At 33.5% G+C, this 20,621-nt stretch overlaps 1 protein-coding gene across 1 annotated transcript in view; it reads left to right on the forward strand.

The window, feature by feature from the left end:
• Positions 1–20,621, forward strand: part of LOC129226290 (meckelin-like) — a 94,438-nt gene that overhangs the window by 39,424 nt on the left and 34,393 nt on the right. Inside the window, exons 19-21 of the mRNA XM_054860893.1 lie at positions 4,121–4,207; positions 6,183–6,503; positions 13,216–13,356. Of these exons, the coding sequence (XP_054716868.1) occupies positions 4,121–4,207; positions 6,183–6,503; positions 13,216–13,356 (549 nt within the window). The remainder of the gene's footprint in view (positions 1–4,120; positions 4,208–6,182; positions 6,504–13,215; positions 13,357–20,621) is intronic.

Raw genomic sequence — 20,621 nt, forward strand, 5'->3', positions numbered from 1 at the left:
AACTTTATGACAGGGTGCCCACAGGAGTGATTATGGCGCAAGTTGCGCCACCAATTTTTTTTTTTTTTTTTTTTTTTTTTGGGAAGGGGGGATTTTTTAATTATTTATTTTACTTTATTTTCATTCAAATTATTTGCTCATATTATTTTACTTTATTATTTTCATCTGTGTGTGTGTATTTTATTGCGGAGGAGCGAGCACATTTCTTTCAAAACAATAATAATAAAAAATAAATAAATAGGAAAAAAAAATAAATAAAAAAAGAGGGTTAAAAATAAAAAAAAGCGCTAATGGGTTCAGAAATATTGCGGGGGAAAGGGGAGGATTGTGCCATTGAACTTGGGGGGGGGGAGCACCCCTGTTCTATAAGCAACAAACAGGGGAAATATGTGAAGCTAAAAGATGCATGATTTTTTTACTGGCCAAAGTCTAAAAGCGCTGTGAATTCAATGGATTGGAGGGGTGGAAGGCAATAATTGAAAAAGTTTAGGTTTCATAAGTTTTTAGTTCAGATTATTTTAGCAATTAACTTTATTTTCGTGATACAGATGTCACAAATGTTAATTTCGCAGTTCTTTCACTTGATGTAAGGCAGTGGCTCCTCGCTATTGAAAATTAGATATGCTACATTTACATTAATTCTTTATTACAGTGATTTGCTTCACTTGTGTTAATATATTAGGGTAGTTCAAAAATAAACTTAAAAAAAGAGTTTCTCCTAGAAAACAGGACACCACTCAATGTTTTTAGACTTGTGGGTAGAAAAATACTGGAAGAATTTTAACTTCCTATCCCAACTGAAAGCCAGTGCTCGACCCCCTCCCCAAACTTCATAAGTATGGGGAGGGGGTTAAAAAAATACATTGAACTGAAAAAACAATGTTACACACTATAATCTACACGAGTTATATGCATATTCATTGCAATAAAATAATTACTAACATTAAAAAAAACAGCTGGGGAAATTAAATGTTTCTAAATTTGTGACTTTTTCTATTATAGGGCTAATGTTAAATTAAGGGGTCATTGAGCAACCTCTTAAAATTTGAGTAAGAAGCTAAAACTTTTACAGCACAATACTATTAGTAAGTTTAAAAAGATAAGGGGTGTCTTGGACTCGACCTGAGAGAAAAAAAAAAATTGAACCACCGTTACTACATATTTTTGATTACTTCAGCTTGAGTAAATTAAATTTGTTAACCATTGTTTGCAAAGATTGAAAATGAGGTAAGTTTTATCAAAATTTGAGATGTATATATTAATGTTGCAAAATGAAGATGGAGATCAATAACCTGGAATTTTTCTCAAAACCACCTGGAAAACCTGGAAATGTCAGGGAATTTCATTCTTGAACTTCCGTGGCAACCCTGTAAAAGAAAAAAAGGAAGAAAGAAAGAAAAGAATAAAGAATTACACACTGGTTCCAGCCTAGGTTTCATTTGGTATTTCAATGCTCAATAATGTTCTTTCTGCAATTTATCTTATGTTGATACTATTAATGTATCTTTGCAAGCTTCTCATTATACTTTTCAAGTCTGTTTCATGGTTTAGACTATGAAGCTAAATGAAGAAAACATTTCTATGGATGCAGTAGAGGAGTACAACTTGAATGGAAATTAAGGAAATGAAATTAAATGGCTTAATTGACATACTGACCTCAAAAAAAAAAAAAAGAAAAGAAAAGGAATGAGAAGTTTAATTAATTTGAATTCTGAAATTTTGAATTCAAATTATGTTTTTCGCAATCACGAGTTGCGACAGGACCCTACTCATTGGAGTTATTGTTTCCAGAAACAGCTCCTGCTCCCCAAACCTGCCCCTCCTCCTGGGTGGTTACGTGTGTGCAGTTGTGTGTGTAGGCGCGCATGCGTGTTGTGTAAGTTCGTATGTGTGGGTAGACCTGTGTGTATGCACATAGCGTGTGTGTATGTGTGTAAAGGCATGCTTGTGTGAGTGTGTATGTGTTTAAAGGCGTGTTTGTGTGAGTGTGTATGTGTGTAAGTGTGCGTGTGTATAGGATATGAACGTCACCACTCAGTAGAAGCAGATTCCAGGGGACAGGGCGCCTGCAGAGACTGGTGGGCGGTGGTGCTGCTGCAGAGGCCCCTTGTCCACGTTGAACAAGAAATTCTGTCTAGAACTAGACGAGCCTACTTTCCCGTATAGCCATACTACTTTCTAGTACCTGATCAATATTCTCAAGAATAGCTAAAATCTCAAATTTTTTCAAACATATCTTTAAAATGCTTTAAGCTGATTTCTAGGAATAAAATATTCCTCACTCATCTAAAAAAATTAAATGCATAAAAAAAAATAGCAGCAACTTTTAAACAAAGCAGCTAATACACTTTTTTCCATTAAAAAAATCTTTAACAGCTTTCAAAACGAAAAAATAATAATTAAAATTAATAAGCTCATTAAAATAAATACATCATATCAAAAAAAAGAAAATCGTTTCTTTTTTTCCCCTGTTGCCAAAAACAATTTTTTTAATGAATTAATGCACTTGCGAAAATAAATAAAAACAATAAAATGTCCACTTAAAGAAAAAATTTTCATTGTCAAAAAAAAAAAAAAAAAAGTCTGCGCATATTTTTATGTAGAAACATAAATGATTTCGAGTTTATTCGCCGAAAACTGAATACCTAAATCAAAATTTTAGCGTAAAAATAAAAACAAGTCAGATCAACAATAATTATTTCACAGTCAGAACCATAGCTGCGGAGTTAGAGTCAATCTCATTTTGGGGTAAAGGAGTCGGAGTCGAATATCTAAGAATCGGAGTCGGTCATTTGTCCTTCGTGTATAAATTTTTGCCAAAGCTACGAAGTCAGTGTCGAAGTCGGGGAGTCGGAGTCCGATTAATTGTCGGGCATAGGAGTCGGAGTCAAGTGCCCCTAAAGTCTCGGAGTCAAAGAGCTATTTCCAACAAAATTTGAAAAAAAGCCACCTTCAAATACAGAATCTACATTGACTTTCAGTTTCCCCGTTGGCGCTAATGTTAAGGGATTTGAACTGTTCAAAATTGAACGGAAAATTGTTCAAATCAAAAAGATATTTTATATACAAGTTTTTCATCAAAAGCTTTTTCCTACAAAGTTTGTTTGAAGCAAATTCGCCTCACAGTTCGGAATTGCCTTGAATTTCCCCGTAGGCGCTAATGTTAAGTTTTTTTGAACTGTTCAAAATTGAACAAAAAATAGTTCAAATCAAGAAGTGAAATATGGGAATGAGGTGTCCTCGCTGAGATCTTTCGAACAAAAAAAAGTTTGTTCGAATCGGACTATTCATTCAAAAGTTTTTAGGGGGGGACAGACATTTTTCCCCATCTCAATACCCTACTTTCCAATTTTTAATTTCCAATATTTATTTAATTATTTTATTTATTTTTGACTTTTTTTTAGTTTTTTACAATATTTTTAAGATGCATTAAACCTTTTTCATGCTTTTTTTTCTTCTTTTTCTGACTTTTACTGGGAAAGTAGGCTAAAAAGGAACCAAACAATAAGCAATCGTGATTGCTCAAAAAAAAGGTTGTTTCAGTACTCACACAATGCATATTCAGTTAAATGTTTTAAAGTTACAATTTAATTGTGTACAAAATGATTTTGAACTCTCTCTGTTTCAGTTGCTCAAACTTATTCTTTAAAAAAAATCTGTCCCAAATGCTCTTTTCTTATGATTTTTGGTTTTATTTCTCATAGTACTTAATAAAGGACAAAATGTATTTAATAATAGTTCCTGAGTAGTTGTGTATCTGAAAGTGTTCATATAAGAGAAAATTACCCTTTTTGATTTAATAAATGTAAAGTGACAACAAGAAAAAAACACTGGGCAGAACTACATTAAAGCTAGCTCAAATGTATGAAGGAAGTAACTTAGTAATAAGTTTCTCTTTTCAACTTAAACGTTCTGCCGTTTTTAGTAAAAAAAAGTGCATGCTGTTTTCAGAAAATGTGTATTATTTTGAAGGAAAAAAATTATAAAAGTAATTTCTGTGTCGAAAAATGAATATTAAATACCAAATGTTCGGGCATTCTAATGAGAACTTTGAACTTTATATATTTATATTACATGCAACAAAGCTTATAAAATTGTAAATAAAATATTTTCATTGCAGAAACAAGATGTTATTCATACTCTTTTACCTACACCTGAGCAAGTTAAATTTGTAAGTGTGTACATAGGACTAGCTTTTGCAATGAAAGTAAGTTCAGAACTGTTTTATTTCAACTGAAAAAAAAAAGATACCTTTTCTAAGGAAATAATTCATGGTGTAGCTAATTGTCTGCATATAGTAAAATAAGTTCTTTTCTTCAAAATGCAATTTTTATTTACCTTTTTAACTTTTTAAAAGTATTTCTTAAATCAAGCCTTTAAAATATTTATCTAACTCATCGTTCTGCATGAACAATTACGCTTTTCCATAAGCAAAGTTGGCACTAGGATTTGAGGTTATGTGATTAACGCAATATCTCTCAAAACCACTCTCAACAAAAATACATTTGCCCGCTTAAACATTTCCGTAATGGTGAAAAAATTTTGCCTTGGATATTTCCCTAGTATCCCCCTCAATGAGATCCTTGAAAGTTCTTAAAAGTACTTCAACATTTCTGTGAAAAAGAGCGGGCACCCTGAAATATTATAAATGAATTACATCGCTCTCTAAAATGAAATTCTTCAGTGGACAGAACAGCACTGTAGCATAAGCAATTTTGTTTTCGGAGTTTCTCTAAAATAGGATCAGTTTCTTCAAAACATTCAGAAGTTTCTAAATTTTCTTCCTTTTAAAATCAAATACAAATACAAAAGTGATGATCAGCTACTGGCTTTGAGCCCAACTAGGCTGGTCCTTGTCCATTTATTAATCCTCAATGAAGATATAAAAAAAAAACCTTTTAAAACTATTCACCCTATTGCAAGAAACGGGTGCTTCTGGTAAACTGTTCCAAATGCTCACAACCCTGTTGAAGTAGATTTTTCATGATTTTAAGATTAACTTTGGATTTGAAAAGCTGGCCCCTGCCAAAGGAGCAGAAATGGTCCCTACATGTCCTCCATTTCAATAAACTTAAATAACAGGATCATGTCCCCTCCTACTTTCCTTCGCTGAAGACTAGACATGACTAGCTGCATTGCCCGGGTTTGCCCGGTCCACCTTGAAAATAAAAATTATGTCAAGTGACGTACATTCAACAATCAGGCGTAAAAAATAAATAAAAAAAAACATCATGATTTCCCTTCAAAACAATGATGACAGATATTAAAATACTTTTAAGAAATTAAGTCCAGAAAGATGGATTTAAAATGCGTAACCATGGAAACACAAAATAAAATAAGTTTAAGGAATTAAAATGCGAAAAAAATATGGTTCACAATTTAAATGGAATCGAGATTTGTTAAACTTAACTTAAAAAGGCTTGTAACTTTTTTTTCCTTTCGAGATAAAAGTTTATTTTTTCGATAAAAGGTCGAGTTAGATCTGGAGTAAAAAAGTTCGCTTTTTCCAATTGCTTCAAAAAGAAAGCTGTGGGACAATTCCTTCACTTTTTATTGATTTATTTAATGAAGAAAGTAGTGCCTAAATTTCAGATAAGCCTAAAAAAATTCGAGCTAAAAACGCAAATAACTCCTGCCGTAATAAATTTAGAGCATTGAAACAAATGGCGTAGAACGCGGAAAATTCTACCCTTTCTAACGATATGTAATAATATGTGCAAATAATTTTTTACTCCCATATTTGAGAATTTATGTGAAAATTAGACACAAATTGGAATAAAAAACGAACTATTTATCGAATTTTATTGGAACTGGTCTGCAAACCTTTTCAGGACTTAAAGGAAGAATCTGTGAAAATTTCAGCACAATCAGCTGGGTAGTTCTCGAGTTTTGCGAGTTCAAACACACAGACGCTTTTTGGAGACTTCATTTTATACTATGTAGAGATAAGCATTCTAAGCCTGGGATCACACTGGGATCACAATCAAAATTAGAAAACCGATTGAATAACCTCGTAGCGCTCCTTTGAACCCTTTCTAATAAATTGATATTTTTCTTAAGATGAGGAGACCAAAACTAAACTGCATACTCCAAATGAGATCTTACCAAAGTTCTGTACAAATCCTTAGCATTTCAGCCAAAAAATGATTAATTATTTGTAACATGAAGCTTTTTCCTTTCAGACCATTGAGCTCATCCATTTACTTTGTGTTCAATGCACCATCAACATATTTTTCATTGATTGGGAACGTCCAAGAGTTCGAGCTTCAACTACCAGTGCCCGTAATGTGGCCGGCCCAAAGAATGTTGCCGAGAGCTCCATGGGTGGAGAGGGGAAAAAAATTCCCGGAATTGCAAAAGGAACTCCCGACAAAATCAACACCGAAATGGCCGGCATCAGCATTTGGCGAACATACTTTGCAGCCAACGAGTGGACCGAAATTCAAAGTAAACGAAAGTTGAGCCTCAGTGTCCAGGTTTTTGGTGTGCTCTTTTTCTTAAAAGTGAGTAGTTATGATATTGTGCATGCGCATAGTTTATGCTGACAGGTATTTGAATGCTTAGAATCAAAAATAATTTTTAAAAAAACGAACAGGATAAAAACCGTATCCAATACATTTTTCTCAACATTGTACAGGTGGATTTTACATTTGCAGCTCACATATGTTTTGAAAAATGAGTGCTGAGATGTTGTAGCCAGTGAAAGTGCAAGGTAGGCTGTTTTTATGAAGTATAACACTGACTTGGTGTACTGGTTTAGAAATAAAAATGGTAAGAAGGTTCAGTTGCTATGCAACAAGTAGTGAAATGTTATTTATTTACAAATTTCATTTGTTTAAATTTTTATTTGGAAATATTTTATACTATTTTCAAAGTTATAATATTCCTTACTCTCTATCTCTCTCTCTCTTTTTCTTTGTATATTATTCAGTGGTACATTGTCTACAGAAACCAACTCTTCCATGAAAAAGGTTTTGTATCACCATAGCTCCTATAGTGCCACTTGGAGGAACTTAGTAGCAGCTAACTTTATCTTTTACACTAACTTTCTGAATATTCCTTGTACATGGTAATGTTAGAAGTGTAATAGCTAATAAAACCTGCAGACCCTGGGTGTGTCGAGCTAAATTTCACATGCTGGAATTAAGACGTGGATTTTAAGTGCAAAAGACAAATGAGCAATTTAGAAGTAATGTGGTAAATTAGTGTATTTTATTGGTGATAATCCTTGTTATAGCTAATTTGAAATGCAGAACTTAGTGCACTTCTTCATGCAGAGTCTCTCTACTATCTCAGGAATTGTTTCTATAAATATTTTAAAGCGTTATGCTCTAATATTTGGCTAAAATATTTTTTGAACAAAAACCTTTTTGTATTTCCCTGTGATTTAATGACATGTTTCTGTACTACATAGCATTGATTCATATAAAATGCACCAAATATAAATTGTTCCTTAAAAAATCTGTTAGATTGTCACATCCTGAAATCAATGAATTTATCACCTAAAGGATATTTTAATTTGAAATAATTTGTATTGAACCGTGTAGCCATTTCTGGCTCAGAACATAAAGTCACTGAGCAGTTGGTTTCAGTAATTTCACAGTCATGCCAGTGTGTCATTCGACTTTAGAAAATTTCAAATAAATTGCAAGACAGACTCAAATGAAGCCTTTTGCCTCAAAGGGGGCATCTAAGTCTCATACTTTAATATTGTTCCAAATGAAAAAAAAATGTATGGATCTGCTTCCTTTTTTTTTTTTAGTTTAAGCTATTAATTGTCTTTGTGATAACCTTTCTCTAGAAAAAATAAATAAAACCGGATTCATTTTTAATATTACTTGTTTTAAACTTATATATAAATGTTGGTGAAAGGATAGTTTGAGCACCAGTGTAATGTAAAAATTTGTTTTATGTTTATTAGCTGCTGCAAATTATTATAATAGGAACATGTATCATAAATCTAGATTTTTCTATCTTCTCTCTAATCAGTCGAATGTGTCCAAGAATAATAAAGCTAATATACAGGGTGACCAGTAATTAACGCGCTGATATTAAAAATTAATTTCTCAAAAACTACTGATTCAAAAAATTATATTTAAATTCTGAAACAAAGTACAATACATGGGAATTTGTTTGATACATGTTTGATGTGTCTTTCATCACTAGCTATAATATGGTGCAAACGAATAGCGAAATTCTGCTTTATTAACTGAAGGGTTGAAGTTTCAATGCCTTCAATAACATTCTAAATCCCAATTTTCAGGTCTTCGATGCTTTTGGGGTTTCTAGCCTAAACTTTGTCTTTGATATAACCCCACAAAAATTAATTTCAGGAATTCAAGTCAGGAGAAAAGGGTGCCAAATTAATTCCCATATTTTTCAAATTTGGGTACCTAAAGCTGAAATCCGCTCATTAAAGTGCTCTTCAAGCAGACCAAGGTACGATGAGGTGGTGCGTCGTCTTGCATGAACCGCACACTTTCGAAATCTGGCTCATTTTAAACTGCTGGAATGAACTGATTTCCTGAACTTTTCATGTATCTTTCAGAAGTGAGTCTGTTTGTTGTCTTATGCATAAACTCAATTGCAAACTTTCTTTGAGTCACAATTGGGTTGTTGTTGAAATAATACGTTCGAACAATGAAAATGCACTCCGAAATGCTATATCTTGACATTTTCACTAAAAAATAAACAACAAAACCCATTTTATTCAGAGTGTGCAAAAAAAAAAAAAAATCCGCACATGCACTGAATCTAACCGCCAAGTTTGGACTTGATACGCCCAATAGTTTTCGAGAAATTGAGATTTCTTTTCAACACGTTAATTACTGGTCAGCCTGTACACTCTGGTGTTTAAATTTTACACAAAAGGGACATAATTATGTAATCCATTTTTGCAGGGGATGTGCACTGAATAACACTATTCCGAAGTGAGCATTATCTATTCAAAAGATATCTCAAGTAGTTTCTGATACACAAATCAAGGCATTATGCCATTTCAAGTTGAACCACTTCGTACAAAGTAATTGTGTTAGGGATTTTCTACAACTCAGCATTTGGTTTCACTATGTAAGGACTCAAAATAATTTTACATCAGTGAAGTATTGTTTGAAGGAATACGTAAAGCAGCGAAAAACTCAATTTGAAAGAAGGGGTAAACTATAAATATCAAAGCAAAATGTCAATGTTATTTCTTGACAAAGTTTAGAAATAAATAAAGTACTGTTGTATGAGACCAAAGCAAGATCATAAATGAATAAAAATTACATCACAAAATGAATACATACCAATACTTGCTTACCTTGGTAGATAGGCTCTTATTATGACACTAGAAAATCGCCCGTCAAGTTATGACAGGTGAAAATTGCTTCTACATTTGAACAAAGCAATTGCCTGTTAGGTGATATTTTGATAGTTGAAATTTTAACCCAAAACTCCAGTAGATAGCGTTCATTGTTTATCATTTTTTTCATACCTTCATTCTCCTAAAATGACAGTCTTACCAGTAAAACAGTGAAGTTACCGGATCCAGTTCAACCTTGCCAAAATAAAGCATTTCCCTGCATGTGAAACATTTCCAGAAAATATTATCAAATTATCCTGCTATGGCTCAAGTTTAATTGTTGGTGACGTCACTGTTACTCGATCAGTGAATTGGCTATTATATGTATGAGGATTTTCGGTAAGAATAAATTATTGTCCTATCTTGGCTAGAAATTTTTAATGGAAAAAGTTACAAGAATTACCAGGTAATATATATATATATATATATATATATATATATATATATATATATATATATATATATATATATATATATATATATATATATATATATATATTAGGGTGGTCCTTATTTATATGGGAAAATTTTTTTTTCGGAATTCAACAAGTTCCCCTAGTTTTGTGACACTATAATAACAAGTAACGTGTGCAAAATTTGAACTCGATCGGTCTATGATAACACGTGCCCCTAGGCCGTTGAACTTTAACACTTTTGATAATTTTCCCACAAATCTTCGAGTTTTTACTTCAGACCCAGTACATCGTTTTTCCTAGGTTTTCAAAATATTTTTACAGTGAGGTAGCTCTAAAATTAATCTTTTTAATTACTTTATCTAAAGATTTTACGTTGAATAAGAATGAAATAATGCTTTAAAAACTTTCTTTAATCGTACGCTTTTCTCAATGTATCTCGATAGTGTGTATTTTTTTTCCGATAGTCTTGGACCGTCTGTAAAATAAAATGCTTTGTGACTCATATTTGATAAATTGGTTGTGAAATTCTTCGATTAATTGTGTTCCTCTTTCAGTTGTATCATTCACAATTTTCAGTATTTTAACGATCGCTTTTCCCTTTAAATAGCTTCCTTCATTTTGCCGTGAATCAGAATCAAATAGGAAAAAACCTTTTAGTATTTGTAACTTATCAAAGAATTTTATTGACTCGTAATTGATTCTATAAAGAGGAAGATCTTTACTAAGAAAGTATTCCAAATCACTACTGTTATCTGAAATTTGTTAAACAGTCATCAGACACGTCTTTCTTATTACAAGCATTTTTTGGACTCGTCTTTTCCTACCTTCAAAGTTAATTCCGTCATCCAATACGGACAAAGCTACTAGTTTATCCCCTAAATACCATAAGTGATTTATGAATTTTCCAATCATTGCTTCTGCTGCATGTTTGTCGTCATTGTGTACGCTGCTAGTGTTTCAGACATATTATATTATTCAAAGGAGCCTCGATTGAGTTGCTGCGAAAAACCATATCTTCATACAGCATTTAATTGTAAAACAGCTTTGTAAAACAGCATTGAAGGGCTTTCTTTTCACGTAAGGTCAATTTAAATTGTTTCCTAAACATAAAAATTTTCAAACAAAAATTCCTTTTGTTACTCATGTGGCTCAGGGATAAGCTCCAGGTTGCCGAAAACATATTCCTGTAGTAGGAAATTTACCAGGAAATATTATTACAAGTTATGAGAATTCTCTGTAATCTGTCTAGGCCATTTGGATTTAAATTTACTGCTTCTACATAGACTGTAAATAAATGAACAACATCTTTATCCCTAATATGGCATTTGTCTAACAGTAATGAAAGGCGAGCAGATATCAGTAGTTGCCAAGCTTTTTTGCATTGTGGTAGACCAGCTGTAGAAAACAAAAGTTCAACAGGATAGGATAGATACCCATTTCGGTTTCTGAATCTTGTGAATCGCAAGAATTTGATGAGATAATAAAGGACAATGTACTGAAATAGAAGAAAATTAATTTAAAGTATAGATTTCTACATTGTTCCGATCTGAATATTTTTTTTTTAATTATATTTTAGCTATGAAAAATACAGTATATTTTTATGTTAGGAGTAATCGAGGATTTTTCGAAATTAATATTTTAAAAATTAAAAATTGCATAAGCATTTAGGTATGTTTATAACTAAAGAACAGCGAATTAAAATATAATTGCAATTACTTATATTTATAACATTGAAACCTTGCGACTCTATCTGCCCCACCTATTACATACACAGGGAATTTTGTAAATCAACACCCCCAAAGCCTGGAGGAGGCAATTTGTTGTTGTCAAAGAACGTTCGTTAATGGCCTAGATCATTCATTATTGGCCTGTAGAATTCCTTGTGTCCATCTTGATGGGAAGAAACGTTCCCCTGCCACTTGGTTGGAACAAGTGCAGAAGAGCAATACGCTTGACCCAAGGCCATTGGTGTACATTTATTCTCTGAAACATGTTAAATTTTACAGAATGAAAGTGAGAGAATGGTCAGTCTGGAAGCAGCAGCACCTATTGGGTTTCAAACTTACTTTAAATATAAAACGTTAGAATATTTTTACATAAAAATGAGAAAATCCGCAATTTTTTCTTCGAAACTCAAAAAAGGGGGCCCTAGGGGCACGTGTTAATATTCATGGAGTGACTTAAAATTTTGCAAGGATCATTTATTTGTACAATGGAACAAATTGAGGGGGCGTCGCGTAAAATATCTGCAACTTCAAGAATAAGGACCACCCTTATATATATATATATGTATATACTAGCTGCGTCACCCGGCTTTGCATGGTGCACCTCAAAAATAATAGTTATGTCTAGTGACGCGTGTTCAACAATCAGGCTTGAACAAAAAAAAAATAAAATCAGTAAAATTTTGCGGCAGATTACGGGAAAATAACCAAAAAAGTAAACATTTTAAATCCCCCGATTGCGGAAAAAGCCTCAAAACAAAAACCAAAATTTTATTTGTTTATATTCGAGAAAAGAAACGGCAACAGATCTTTCATTTAATGATTTTTTTCACGCCACAGCTACAAATTTTAATAAAAGCATTGTTATGGAAAGTTGAGATGAAACACTGAATCATAATTTTAATGGAGGAAAGCCTTCGAAAAATAGGGATTTTATTTTGAAATCTAAGAGTCATAATTAATAGTTTTTAATTGATATCTCCGCTAATTATTATCGGATGATTATGTTAAATAGCCAAACATGAGGACGGGAAGATTACAAATCCATCGATACCTGGCTCGATGGTCAGTTCATTGGCGTTCGGGAGAAGTTACTTGGACATACATACATAGGCTCAGTTTTTAATTATATAAGATAAACCATAATTGCAGTAATATACACGAGTAATATGCATATACATTGCAATAAAATAATTATTATTAACAAAAAAAAAAAAACGGCTGGGGAAATTAAATGTTTCTAAATTTGACATTTTCTATGCTCCAGCTAATGTTAAATTGAGAGGTCATTGAGCACCCTCTTAGAATTTGAGTAAGAAGCTAAATCTTTTACAGCATAACACAATTATTAAGTCTAAAAAAATAAAGGTTGTCCTGGATTCTAGCTGGAAAAATTTTTTTTGAACCACCCTAGTGGGCAATTGCACACTCCTTATCCTCTTAAATGATGGGTCCATCTCAGTACATGCAGCAGGTACGTGGGCATGCTCATATTTTGATATTCAATAAAATTCAGTTTCCTTTGTTAAATTGAGTATTCCTCCCTCCCAAAAATTTATGTTTGGGGTGCCCCTGTGCTTAGAGTATCATGTTTGTTTGTAGAATTTCTCATTGACATTGTATCTTGTTAGTAATAAAAGTGATAATATTTTTTAATGAGAATAAAGCATGAATTTTGAAACTATTTCTGTGTATTTCAAACATCAGCTCAATATATTTCGTTTTGTGCCAGGTGCTTGATTTTGAAAAGTTTGCTTCCTCTGGTCCAAGTTTTGATATTCCTTCCAGTGATGTGAATCAACTTGTGCCTTACAGTTCTTGTTGTCGATTCGCTTTGGGTGCCTCCATTTACATATCTTTGGCCCTCATCCAAGTAAGTAAGAAAGTAATAAGCTTTGACTGCCATGGCTATCATATGTGATAGACAGTGAAGTTTCCGTTGGGACACTGGCTATCAGATACGATTGCCCTGTGCCACAACAGTTGCCCGACTGTGAACATTTGCAGTTTTGGCTTGGCTGTCAAAGTGTTAAAGCAGGAGCCGCAAAATTGTTTTGATCATCAAACCCTAAAATTTTGTTGATTCTCTTATTAAATCCCTCTAAAAAATAAAAAGAATGTTACTTACGTAATTAGTTTTATTTTGAAAGACCAAATTTTTACTAAGTCAATGAAAAGGATGCTGGTGCTTTACGAAGCTTGCAAGATTTACAATAATTGTTTTGAAATTTGTTAGTTCTCTGCACTCAATTAATTCCTACGCTTTGTTGAAATACAATTAATGTGACTGAAGCCAACTTGACTATGGAAGCTTGGGAATGCTATTAAACAGTAAAATACTGATTTACTAAGTCTTAGATATCTTTGCATGCTACTTATTTTTGTCCAAAGTTTAATCATAGTCCAATTATTATAAATTTAATTCACTTATACTATCCATCTCAAAACTAAACATATTTCAATCAAAAGTCCTATTTATTGCACTGGTATTAATAAATTAACAGTTGAATAGCAATGGTATTCAGTGACTGGCTAATCAACCCACTGGTCTAGCCAGAAAAAAAATTTTGGTGGAGAATATTGTTGAATTTCAGGAAGGGGATATAGTTTATTTTAGTTGTTTTGTATGCTCAAAAAAGTAAAATTCCTGCTTTGAAGGAGAGGGAGTCAGCTATATCCCCCTCACACCACCACTGAATCAAGCTTGGAGATCAAACGGACCCCTAATTATCAGTGGCGGATCCACGGGGGGGGCTAAGGGGGCTATAGCCCCCCCCATGAGGTCTGAACTTACACTAGATAAAATCGAAATTTCAGAGATTTTTAATACTGCAATATTGTTACATGTTTAAGTTTGTATTATATTTAAATAAATATAGAAGCACTATCAGTGGCGGATCCACGGGGGGGGGGCTAAAGGGGCTATAGTCCCCCCCCATGAGGTCTGAACTTACACTAGATAAAATCGAAATTTCAGAGATTTTTAATACTGCGATATTGTAACATGTTTAAGTTTGTATTATATTTAAATAAATATAGAAGCACTATATAGAGCGGCGTATACATGGGGGATGGGAGAGGGCATAAGGGACTGTAGCTTCTTCTCTCATTTCGTCAAAACTTACGACAGATTAAATTGTGATCTGCAATGGCACGGAACGGCTCAGAGGGAATAATTTCATTCTGCGATCGAGGTATTTTTTAATCTGAAAGTTAGCCGTAATATATTTTACATCATTCCAAGGCTAAGGGAGCTATAGCCCCCCCCCCCCCTCCTCTCCCATAAGGTCAAAATTTACACTAGATAAAACCGAAATTTCGAAGATTTTAAATACGTCAATACTTCTGCGAATTACAAACATGCATTATATTTTATTAAATATGTACACTATATACGGTGGTTTATTAATGGCGAGTTTGGGGTGGGGGGGGGGGTAGTAAGGGGACTGTGACCCCTTCTCCCATTTGGCTAAAACTTACAACAGATTACAATGCGATTTGTAATTTCATGGAAAGTCTTCGAGACAATAACTTTGTTCTGCTATCGAGGTTTTTAATCTGAAGTTATTACTTTCCAATTAACGCCGTCAGTGGCGAATCTATGAGGGGGGGGGGGGCAAGGGAGTATAGCCCCCCCTACCTCCATGAGGTCAAAACTTATACTAGATAAAACTGAAATTTTATATTTTTTAATACTGCACTACTTATGGATATTTTATGTTTGTATTATATTAAATTAAATTTATACATTTCACTGGCAGATCTATGCGGGGGGGGGGGCTAAGGGGGTCTATAGTATCCCCTTGAGGTCAGAACTTACACTCGATAAAATTTCAGTTTTAGATATTTTTAATACTTTAATATTTTTACTAAGTTTGTAATATTTCATAAAATTTATACAGCTTCAATGGTGGATCTGTAGAGCAGTGGGGAGGAGGGGGAGGTGCTAAGGATACTATAGCAACCCTTACCATTTGGTTAAAAATTACATTCATAGAAAATGAAATTTCAGCGATTTTCATTACTGCACCACTTTTGTAAACTTAAGCTAGGATTATGTTTACTAAATTCTCTTCCTGTCAACGGACACCACTGTTCTTTCTTTGAAGCCCGCGACATCCAGAATGAAAACCTGTCGTTCACTAATCCTTTTCAAAACGTTTAGGCAGTAAATTAAGCAAGTGTACTAAGCAAGCCGGAGAGGACGATACATAATGGCTACTGACAGGTATCATCAGGAGCAGGTATGGTGCATCCCTATTTCCGCGGAAACCGATAATAGAGTCCCTCCCACTGAATTAGGAATATGCAGTCGGACTAGAAAAAAAGCAATAGTTCCTTTCTGTAATGTTGAATTGCTGACCATGTGTCTCGTTAGGACTTATGTTTATTGTAAATGAACTCTTAATAGGCTGTTTCTGCCCAGAGACAACATTGAGTACTCCTCTTTTGAACAACCAGCAATAGCACAACGAAGTAGTAATGCTCATAATATGCTAAGGTTACTGATAAGGAAACACCAAGAGCGAAAATTTAGTTAAAATAATAAAAGGTGGAAAATTGTGGAAAAGTTTTTCTGGGACGCGGCATCGGTTGTCGCAGTATTGAACTGTTGTTTTAACGAATTGCTTGTATTAAAATTCATACTTGGATTCTTGGTTTTTTCACACTTGGAAGTTTTGTTAAGAAACAAATGTGGCGATTTTGTTGGACTGGCGCTTTAAAGGGCGGGCGCAAAATTGGTGTTTGACTTGATTTATTTCGCAATTGTTTTGATATTTTAAATATAAGTATTGTCGAGTGAATATGAAGCGTCGACTTACAGATTATTTTAGTAAAAGCAATACGCATATAACTGATGATTTCCAAGGACACGATGGAGTTAGTATCGATAAAATACCATCAGATTCCAAACAGCCGTGTTCTAATAATGGACTACTACAACGCATGCCGACTACATCTAACGTTGAGAATGTGAACAACTGTACAGCTGGATGTGAGACTTCTAAAGAACAAGTAAATATATTTTCTTTAAAATTCAGCTATATTTTAAATATGTTATAACATACCAACTGTATATTGATATACAAAAATAAAATTAAAATTATCGTTTAAAGCATAAATAAGTAAAATAGTAATCATGATTGCTGGTACATGGGGGGGGGGTCATGTTAGCAGGAACCCCCTTTTTCAATGTAAAAAAAAGTGTGAGATTATGGAGTCTAAGACGTTTAACGAATTTCTGCATCCATAAGCTTGCACTTTTTTTTTTTTTGCATTGAAAAATCTTTTTTTTTTTTTTTTACCCCAAAACATGGGCAAAAGATGAGGTGATTTCAAAGCAATCTGATAAAAATCAGGTGCCTTTGTTCAATTTTTAATTCATTTATTTATTTTTCACATGTTAAGTTTCAGCATTTTATACTGAGGGGTTTTTTTTTTTTTTTTTTTTTTGCAATACTACTATAGTTTTTTCTCTCTTCTACATTGGTACTCTCATAAGTTGAAAAAATAAAGGTGTGAATTTAGAATGTTTGCTAATGAATTAGACAAATTTTTTGAAATTTACTAAAACTTTGAAAAGGAATCTTATTTGTTCATATATTATTAAATAACTATCTTTTTGCATGAGAAAGATAGTTTCGTTTTCAGAAAATTGGTTTAACCATAAAAAATAATGAAAAATTACAGTGCTTAAATTTAAGATTTTTAAATTTTTTTTCTAGAGAATAATTCTTAAAATCGTGAGTGTTCGTAAATAGAGTTTCGTAAAATTGAGTGTCAACTGCATTTTAAATGCATTTAAACCGTTTTGAACATTCAAGATTTTTTGTATCAGGTAAATTATTTCTATTTGAATGTATTTTTAAGATAGGAATATGTATTATAATTTGTAGGGAATATATTAAATTACTTAACTTATAAATGTATTTTTTTTTTAGAATCCTACTGATATAACATCTTTAACAAATTATCAATTATATGATATTGGATTAGCTGTTGGAAAGATTTTAGATGACGATAAAAAGCTGAAATATTTAAATGAAACATGGAAGCCTCCGGTGAGTTATAGCTTTCCAACAAGAGCTGAAGGAAAGCAGAACCGTAAATTTAGACGAGAATGGTTGGAGCAGTACAATTGGCTTGCTTACAGTGAGCTTTCGTCTGGTGGATTTTGTAAAATGTGCGTTCTGTTTGCACCAACTGGAGCTGGAATTGGAAATCAGGTGAGAAATTCCATCAGTTCATAAGTGGCATTTTTCAGAATTGAATTGAATTTTTTTTTTAATAGTGTCAATATTCTTTATAGGCAAAATAATAGTTTAAGCGCTCTTCTCGATATTTTTTTCTGTTTTTTTTTTTTTTTTGGTTTATTTCTTAGATTCTTCCATTAAGTGGTGGTCAAAAGTTCTTTTCGGCTATTTCATTTATACTGACTGTCGTTATTAAGTACATTTGAAAAATAGAAAAATTCAAGATAAGAAAGACCGCGATCTTTTAAAAAACGGGAATCGCGCAACCCCGCGCCTTAGTGCGAACTCAGCTTTAGGTTTTACGCAAATCTCATGACCCACTGAATACATTTCACGATGTCAATATCGATCAAGCTTCCATCATTCACAAGCCAAAGGAAGAAATAGACCAAAACAACCTCGTAGATAGAAAAATTATTATTAAAACAGTTCATTTAAATTAATTTTTAATTATTTTTGAAACATCAATGACAAAATATCTATGTTAACAGTTTTAACGTCGATGGCATCAATACATCATATTTTTTACATATGTTTAAGGCTTGTAAACTAAAAGTTATCATATTAGACAAGTAAATTCATAAGCTGTATTTATTCATAACAAATTTATTTTTTTAATTGTCTAAGCAAAGTCCATAAAAATAGGAAGAATGGTAATTTTAATGAATTATTGAAATTACCTCAATTCGAAATCAAGTAATACAAAGGAATAAGCAACTCATGCATACTGTTAAAAGATAAAACCTCGAATATCAACATAAATTAGTTTGAATTATTTCGAAAGACTTTTGCTTCTAATGTTCCACCCGGTTCTTAACACCTAAATTGGGATATTAATTGAGCGTCAAATTTTTTTTTTATATTGCAGTTTAATAAGATGTTTATTTATTTTCAGGTGCTTAAAACATTCGTTAAGGAGCCGTTGATTAAGTTTAAGAAAGCTACAGAAGAACTAAAATATCACCAAACTACCCAATACCATCAATTTTCTGTGGAAAAAGCCCTGCATTTTAAACAATCCATGGAGCCTATTCCTGGAAGTTCAGTAAGTCATGTTGGCCTCCTGATAGACGCTAGAAAAGCCTCTATAATAGAGTAAAATTTAAAACGCTTGAAGCCTATAGTAAAAACCGTACTGTTTTGTGCCCATAACAATCTGCCTTTGAGAGGTCATAGGGATGACGGCAATTTGAACAGCAGGGAAGAGCAAGAAAATGCATTAAGAGGAAACCAGGGTGTTTTCAAAAGTCTATTGGCTTTTAGAATTGATGCTGGTGATGAAGATTTGAAAACGCACCTTACCACTTGCAGAAAAAACAGTACACATATCAGCAAAACAATCCAAAACGACATAATCGAATGCATTGGCGATTATATCCGTTCGGAGATTACGAGTAGTATACAAAAAGCCAAATACTTCTCAATAATATGTGATGAAACCACAGATGAAAGTAAGAAGGAGCAGCTTACGTTTTGTGTGCGATATGTCGACATAGACAGTTTCACAACCAGGGAAGATTTCCTTGGATTCGTGGAACTCAAAGCGACAACTGGTTTATCGATTAAATCCGCAATAGACGAAGAACTGACAAAACTGAATTTGTCTTACAAATACCTCTGTGGACAAGGCTACGATGGAGCAAGCAACATGTCTGGGCCATTTAAGGGCGTTCAAGCTCTAATTTCCGAGGAGCAACCCCTCGCCATTTATACTCATTGTTTCAGCCATTCCCTGAATTTGTGCATCACAAAAAGCTGCCAAATTCCTGTTATAAGAAACGTAATGGGAACAGTTGAGACTGTCTCTGTGTTTCTCTCGGCTTCTGCGCACAGAACAAATGCATTAATCGATGTTGTAGAAAAGCAAGACTTTTCGGAAACTAAAAAAAAGAGATTGAAAGCACTTTGCCCTACACGGTGGGTAGAAAGGCATGACAGCCTAATAACATTTAAGGAACTACTTGTTCCTGTTGTGACTGTGCTGGAAAGTTTACATACAACTGCCTCTTCCGAAGCGTCAACAAAAGCATATATGTTAAATGCTTCAATAAAAAGGAGTGAATTTATTGTTGGCGTCGAAATATCAGTGTACTGTCTCAGTTTGACACTGAGGCTAAGTCAGCAGTTGCAAAGCCCGAAGCAGGATTTGTCTTCTGCATTAGCTAATGTGTCTCAAGTTTTGGACACTTTTCGGAGTGTAAGACAAAACGCAGAACTCGAATTTCAAACTATTTACAAAAACTGCCTTGAAATTGCTGAAGAATTGGATCTGGAGTTAGAAATACCCAGATCAGGAAAGCGTAAAAGTGCTCGAGACTGTACACCTCCAGAAAATCCAGAAGTTTATTTCAGACGAACAGTCTTTCTTCCTCTGATAGATCACTTCATTTCCGAGATTGATTGCAGATTTAGCAGAGATTTTCTTGGAGTGCTTCCCCTCGAAGGTCTAATTCCATCGAACTTGTCGAGGTATACTGACAAAAATATTATAACTGCTGCAGAAAAATACAGGAATTTTACAGATGAACTAGGAAGTTTGAGCTTGCTATTAGCAGAAATCAAGATGTGGAGGAATAAATGGCTGCCGATATGCGGTCCTCCTACAACAGCTATCGGGGCACTGAAAGAGCTAGACCCTTCGTTTTTCCCATCTATTGCTGTTCTTCTCCAAATTTTCGCAACAATCCCAGTAACGACTTCAACAGCTGAACGTAGTTTTTCTACCTTAAAAAGGATAAAAACCTATTTAAGAAGCACAATGGGAGAAGTACGGTTAAATGGACTTGCTCTAGCAAATGTGGCAAGAGATAGAGATGTATCTGTCGACAAAATAATTGAACTCTTCTGCAAAAGTAAGAAGAGGAGAATGTGCTTGGAAAACTGG

This window comes from Uloborus diversus, chromosome 7 (assembly GCF_026930045.1).
Source record: "Uloborus diversus isolate 005 chromosome 7, Udiv.v.3.1, whole genome shotgun sequence".
Lineage (NCBI taxonomy): Eukaryota > Metazoa > Arthropoda > Arachnida > Araneae > Uloboridae > Uloborus > Uloborus diversus.